This window comes from Sinocyclocheilus anshuiensis, unplaced genomic scaffold, assembly GCF_001515605.1.
Source record: "Sinocyclocheilus anshuiensis isolate Anshui unplaced genomic scaffold, SAMN03320099.WGS_v1.1 scaffold1916, whole genome shotgun sequence".
NCBI lineage: Eukaryota > Metazoa > Chordata > Actinopteri > Cypriniformes > Cyprinidae > Sinocyclocheilus > Sinocyclocheilus anshuiensis.
The window spans coordinates 220,180-227,185 of record NW_015558589.1 but is presented as its reverse complement, the minus strand read 5'-3'; the positions used below and the strand labels follow the sequence as shown (position 1 = coordinate 227,185).

General features: G+C 40.1%; 1 protein-coding gene across 1 annotated transcript in view; it reads right to left on the bottom strand.

Moving 5' to 3' along the window:
- Positions 1 to 7,006, bottom strand: part of LOC107679952 (neurexin-2-like) — a 329,958-nt gene that overhangs the window by 129,936 nt on the left and 193,016 nt on the right. Inside the window, exon 5 of the mRNA XM_016475681.1 lies at positions 6,246 to 6,263. Within this exon, the coding sequence (XP_016331167.1) occupies positions 6,246 to 6,263 (18 nt within the window). The remainder of the gene's footprint in view (positions 1 to 6,245; positions 6,264 to 7,006) is intronic.

Here is a 7,006-nt window from a genome sequence, read left to right as displayed (position 1 = left end):
TTGGGGGTGGGGGGGGGGGGGGGGGGGGGTTCATGCATGACTGGGTGTTAGCCACATTTTCTACTGATTGAGAAAGGAAATACTGCAGTAGATTGACTTAGAATGCCCTATTTTACACTGTCATGACGAGTGAATATTGTAGAAAAATTCCACACTAAATAGTGACTAAACATGACCCATTAATACATGTTAACCAGGAGTCACTCTCATTTATAATCGCGACATCGTCTGATAAAATCAACATGCATCTACACTAAATAGCGGCTATGCGGTGGTTCTGGATATATTTTATTTTTTATTTTTTTCTCATGCAGCGCACTGCCTGCGTCTGAGTAACAAACTAAAAAACAACACACAAAAAAGTGTATAATATTAACAGACAAACTATGCTGATATTTATAATTCCAAACAGTCAGTTAGTGACAGGTGCTTGGAAACGCAGTTTTGTACTCCATTTCTGACGAGTCTGCTGCGGTACAGCCAATTGAATGCGCTGCTTCTCTGCCCCGGCTCACTGCACAGAACAGACGCCGAGAGAGGCGACACTGCGCTGGGAGAGTCAGACCTTGCGCTCATACTGGCGAGGCAGTACTGGCAGTACTGGCGACATCTTCCAAATGAATGAACGCTAAGGTTTATCTGTGCTCATGTGTTTTCGTGTGTTTATGTCACGCTCGTGTGTGTGAGACGCGGGAGCTGATGGCAGGGGGCTGTGGATATTTGTGGCGGTCAGTGTGGATATTGTGGATGAGTTCTTCTGTGTCATCACGTTCTATTAGTTCTACAGCTTTAGTTTCGGAACTTTCACGCTTAGTAACACATACAGCTGTTCCCTCACCACAGTGCAACAGTGAAAAGAGACCCCTCTCAAACAGTGTCGCATTCCGAACGTTGTTTATAATAATAATAAAAAATAAACGTTATGTTATAAAGCGCCTTTAAAAGCAGCTTCTCAAAGTGCTGAACACAATATAATCAATACAATAAAACAATACGAAATCAACAAGCAAATTAAATAAAAAAAAAATGTCATAAGTTGAACTTTAAAAACATCATAATTCTGAACTTCCCTACGTTAGAAGAAAGAGAAAGCCTTATCACCCATTTATCTTAGATGTGTTTGAGGAACAACCAACAAGTTTGACTGAGAGGAACGCAATCTACGACTAGGAGTGTATGGATGTAACAGTTCTGTAAGGTAATGTGGTGCCAGTCCATGTAATGCTTTAAAAGTAAGCATCATAATTTTGAAATCCACTCTAAACCTGACCGGGAGCCAGTGCAAAGATTCTAACACTGGAGTAATATGACTGCCAATCCTAGTCCCAGTTAAAATCCTGGCCACTGAATTTTGTACATATTGCAACTTATTAAGTGTAGATTTAGAAGTTCCGGCTAAAAGAGCGTAACAATAGTCTAACCGTGAGATGACAAAGGAATTTATCAACATTTCCGCGACTGTAAAATTTAACATTGGGCGCAATCTTGCGATATTTCTGAGGTGGAAAAAAAGAGGTTTTAACAATGCTCTGGACAAAAGAATCAAAAGACAAATTTGCATCAAAAATAACTCCAAGGTTCCTCACTTGACTCTGGATTTCCAAAACAGAGCCGTCAAGAGTCAGGGACAGACAACCAGCTTTAGAAATTTGATAACGGGAACCAATGAGCATAACTTCAGTTTTACCACTGTTTAAACACAATAAATTATTATCCATTTATATTTTAATCTCAGTAATGCAGTCAGACAAATAAGCAACGTCAAATCTATATAAATCTGCGTATCGTCGGCATACAAATGATAATGAAGGCCGAGCGATCTCAAAAGGTGTCCTAAAGGTAACAAATTAATGTTAAAAAGTAAAGGACCTAAAACCGACCCCTGAGGGACGCCAGTTGAGACAGAGCTAATCTCAGACCTATAACCACCCATAGAAACAAACTGGGAGCGGTCAGTAAAATAAGACCTCAACCACCTTAAGGCAGTCCCAGACACACCAAACACTCTTTCAACACGAGCAAGTAGTAGACTGTGATCCACAGTATCAAACGCAGCTCTTAGATCAAGAAGAATAAGAATAGAAGTTGCACCAGAGTCAGGAGCTATCAACAAATCGTTGGTCACCAATGCCGTGATTTGACCAAGGCCGTCTCAGTACTGTGAAATTTACGAAAACCTGACTGAAGACGTTCAAAAAGATTATTAACTGTGAGATGATTACACAAATGAGAGGCAACAATAAGCTCAAGTCATTTTGCCAAAAACGGGAGGTTTGAAATAGGACGGAAGTTATTGAAGTCGTCCAGTGCAACATTTTCCTTTTTGGGTACAGGGGTTACAGCAGCAATCTTTAATGCTGCTGGAACAACCCCAGTCTGTAAGGAGTCATTTATAATACTGAGAACAGCAGGACACAAAGCATCAAAGCAAGATTTAAATAAACTAGTGGGAATAAGGTCAAGCAAGGAAGTGGTAGATTTCATGCTAGATACCTCCCGTTTAAGAGTCTCAGTATCAAGTTGAGGAAAGTTAATAAGAAGAACACCAGTGAACTCAGGTGAACAGTGACATGAGGTAGTAGAAATAGTTGAAACGGAAATTTGTTTACGAACATTATCGACTTTTGAATTGAAAAAAAAATGAAGAAATGAATTACAAAACTGCTGATAAATAGGCATGGTAGAAACAGCATTAACTTGAATCAGACAATTTATAGTTTGAAACAAGTTTCTCGGGTTTCCTTGGTTGTTTTCAATAGTCTGAGAAAAATAAGAAGATCTTGCAGTCTTAATTAGTGCTCTTAATTAGTGCACCCAGAAGATCCTTCCAAGCTAGACAGTATACATTCAAGCCAGTGAGATGCCATTTATGCTCCATTTTCCGACAGGCAGCCTTCTTAGTGCGCAGATTATTCCATGGAGCAGAACGAGCAAAAGTAACCTTGCGTGTCCTCAGAGGAGCAAAAGTGTCTAACTTAGCAATAAGAGTATTATTCAACTGTGAAGCTTTCTCGTCCAACGATGTTAAATCCAAATCACCTAAAATGGAAACAACAGAATTAGAAAAAAACTGTTTGATCAATAGATTTCCACTTCCAGAATGTTACAGTTCGAGTGGTACACACACTCGGTCGATGTAATTCCAAATCAAAGAAGACAGACCAATGTCAACGGATGATAACTGAGATGCAAATGAGCCATTTGTAAACACAAGATCCAGTGTATGACCTTTGCAATGCGTCAGACTTGTTACCAATTGCGAAAAGTTAAATCAGTCCAGTAATAATAGAAATTCCTTTGCCATTACAGAGTCACTTTGGTCCACATGAATATTGAAGTCCCCCACAATAAGGATTCTATGGAACTTCGGGGTCAGCACTGTCAAAAAGTCAGCAAAATCAGATATAAAAGCTGCATGTGACTTATAATTAATAATTAATAAAGACCAGGCTCAGCCCTGCTTAGCTTCAGTGGGCAACCAGTCTTGGGCTACAGGGTGATATGGCTGCTGAATATCACTGACTTAATTTTAGGCGGTTTATAGACAATGCCAATGATTGTAGAAGTAGAGGCAGAGACACTTAAGAACAAGCACTCAAATGTAGAAAACTGAGGAATGGTCACAGCTCTGACGTTGAACTGCCGATTGTAGACAGCAATAATACCACCACCTCTGCCAGATGACATCGGGAGATTTAAAGTTCCAAAACCAGGAGGAGTAATCTGATTAAACAGTAGTCCATCATCTCCTTTATGCCACGATTCAATTAAAAACAGAAAGTCCAGGTTTTGATCAGAGATGAGATCGGCTAAAAGCAGTGCCTTATTATTCACAGAGCGGGCATTAAACAATGCAGCATGGATCGGGCTATGCGATGACAACGGCAGTGATTTATTCTCCACGCAGGGGACAGATATTGAATTTCTATGATCAACACCAGTGGAAGACAAACAGTTAATCTTACACTGGCATGTAGTGACAAAATTAAAAAAGACTGTGAGAAGATGAGACAAAAAGGCTGCACCTCGAGCCCCGATGTATGTATCGTTTAGGACGCAGCAAGCCAGCATCTTGACAAGAATGGTAAAAGTCTTTAGGTAAACGATAAGAAGACCGCCGCAAATTAATCCAAGTGGAGTGCAGAAATAAAAGCAACAGACCAAAGTATATAAAATGGCATAACCACATCGCAGCCGCAAGAGTGCAGAAAAAAAAAAGAATAAATACAAATAAAATAATATAGCCAAACAGGGACGGTAAGAGGAGTGGCAGCCAAACACGCCAGCGTTCCCTCAGCAGCACCGGTATTTAAACAACATACACCGGTATTGCGGTATTTTAAAAATTCATATCGTAAGAAAAATAAACACCGGTATTTGGTATGAACCTGTATACCGCCCAGCACTACTAAAAACAGGCAGTGCTGTAGAATCGGTGGGCGGGGCTGAACAGGCAGTGATGTAGAATCGGTGGGCGGGGCTGAACAGGCAGTGATGTAGAATCGGTGGGCGGGGCTGAACAGGCAGTGATGGGGCGGGGCTAAACAGGCAGTGCTGTAGAATCGGTGGGCGGGGCTAAACAGGCAGTGCTGTAGAATCGGTGGGTGGGGCTGAACAGGCAGTGCTGTAGAATCGGTGGGCGGGGCTGAAAAGGCAGTGATGTAGAATCAGTGGGCGGGGCTAAACAGGCAGTGATGTAGAAGCAGGCGTTGATCTGCATCACTGCCTGTGTAGCCACAGAGGCGGAGGCGGTGCTTATTCATACTATTACGTCATAAAGCGGCAAATTCCAAAAATGTTGTTTTGGCAGATTGGCTTCAATATAAGCTGTTTTTAGACTAATGACAAAGTTTTGAGTTCTGTAACTTACATGATGTTTTTATAGTACAATGACCTCTTATATGTCAAATGATCAAGGGAATTTTGGTTTCTCAGTTCACGACCTCTTGAATCTTGAATTGAATGCTGAAAAGAGCCCCCTCATTAAGCTGGCCCTGAGCTCCACAAACAGACTGATCAGACTAACACGACTAATAATAACCAGCCTCAGTTCACTGACGCGCTCACCCACAGAATCTGGCCAACCAAACCATTCATGCACAAAAAGAAAACTACCTAGCTTATTGGAATGAAACAACACAAAATCCAAGTAAACTGCAATGCTATTTGGCCCTAAAGATAGATTACACAACAGCAGAATATGTGAGCACAGTCAGAGACCACAAACTGAGAAAAAACATGACGAGGTACAGACTCAGAGAGCACAGCCTGGCTCTGGAGAGAGGCAGATCCAGACAGAGCAGCTTATGCCTGTACTGTAACCAAACAGAGCTACACTTCATAACCTGCTCCAACTGTAGTCACATTCAAACACAGCTCTTTCCCAAATTTGAAATGATTTGTCACAACTTCGAAAACCTGGACAACGATGCACAAGCTCAATATACGCTGAAAAAAAGTGAAAAAAGAGATAGCATTTCTCTAGCGGCAGGGTACATTAATGCCTGCCACAAACAGAGGGAAAAGTTGACCCATGTAGAATTGACAGCACTGCGACCATGTTTATCTTGCTCATATAAATGCTTTGGCAATACGCTATTCGAATTTGAGAGACAGAGAAAGAGAGAGACAAAATAAAAGCATAAGAGACACCTATTTCACCCAAATAGCTCAAGTTTTCCCTGAATTCCAGCAAGCGAGCAACTTAGAAAAACTGTGGTATATTTTGGGAGAGAAGGAAAAGTGTATCCACCTGCAGCGCAGTATGTGTCCTCCTGCTAAACTCTCTTCTCCATTCATCACGGCTCTCTGTGTTCATTTACTTTGTCTTTTTTTTAAGCATATATGTATAATATGGACATGTATATGTGTTTCTTTTTTCCCCCTTTTATTTTTTTCTGAGTGTGTGTTTATGACTCAAATCTTGATTAGATAATTAGATACTTTACTGTGAACAACAGAGGCAGAAGATTATTAAAGCAAAACCTCTAAAAAGTAATTTTTTAATTAATATCAACTAAAAACTGCATACATTCAATACATCAAGCTGACTGTTAGCCAAGCTAACATTCTGTGTCAGTTTTTCTGCAGTGTTTTTGTGTGTTGTTGTGTTGTTACACTTCAGCATCATCAACAGAAAGAGAGAAAAATAATGTGGTTTGACATGAATGTCACGCTCACAACCTTCAGTGGTTCATGACATCTTTATAAAGATCAGCAGAAGAGAAGAAACATGCTGTACTCACCCACGAGAGACGAGTCTCCTACAGACAGACAGAGAGAGAGAGAGAGAGAGAGAGAGAGAGAGAGAGAGAGAGAGAGACGGGTTTAGTGCTCGTGTTCATCCATCAGCTCTTGCAATCACCTGAAATCATGCACTGCTCATATCAGAACACAAGTTTGTTTATTAATAAGTAACACAATTTTCAACCTGGCACATCAATATTACTTATGATTTATGCCTTTAAACGGTTCTCAGTCCCCAAACAGAGCATCAAGGTCAAAGCAGATTGACATTAAACAGTAAATACATGAACACAGTCAACAAAACACTGGATCTCATTTCTGCAAATATTCAGGACACGACTGAAAATAAAATAGAGTACAAAATAAAATAAATAAAAATAACAGAAAAATAGATTCAACTAATTTAAAATAAATCCACATAATTTGAGTTATTACACAGACATCTCTGTGAATATTCATGATAAGGCTGAAAAAACACAATCTGAGTAAAGGCATGGATTTCATCTCTACAAATATTCATGGTCGGGCAAACAAACAAACAAAAGAAACAAACTAATAAATAAATACAATGAAGTTAACCTAACCCTAACATGGTTTAAGTAACAAGCTGCTATTTAAAATATTTGTGAGCAGAACTGATATCAGTGATACAAATCCAGCCATCATACTGACGATAACTGAACACTCAGCAGAACAACACTGACTCTGGATCAATCAGAGCACGCACGCACACACACACACACACACACACATACACACA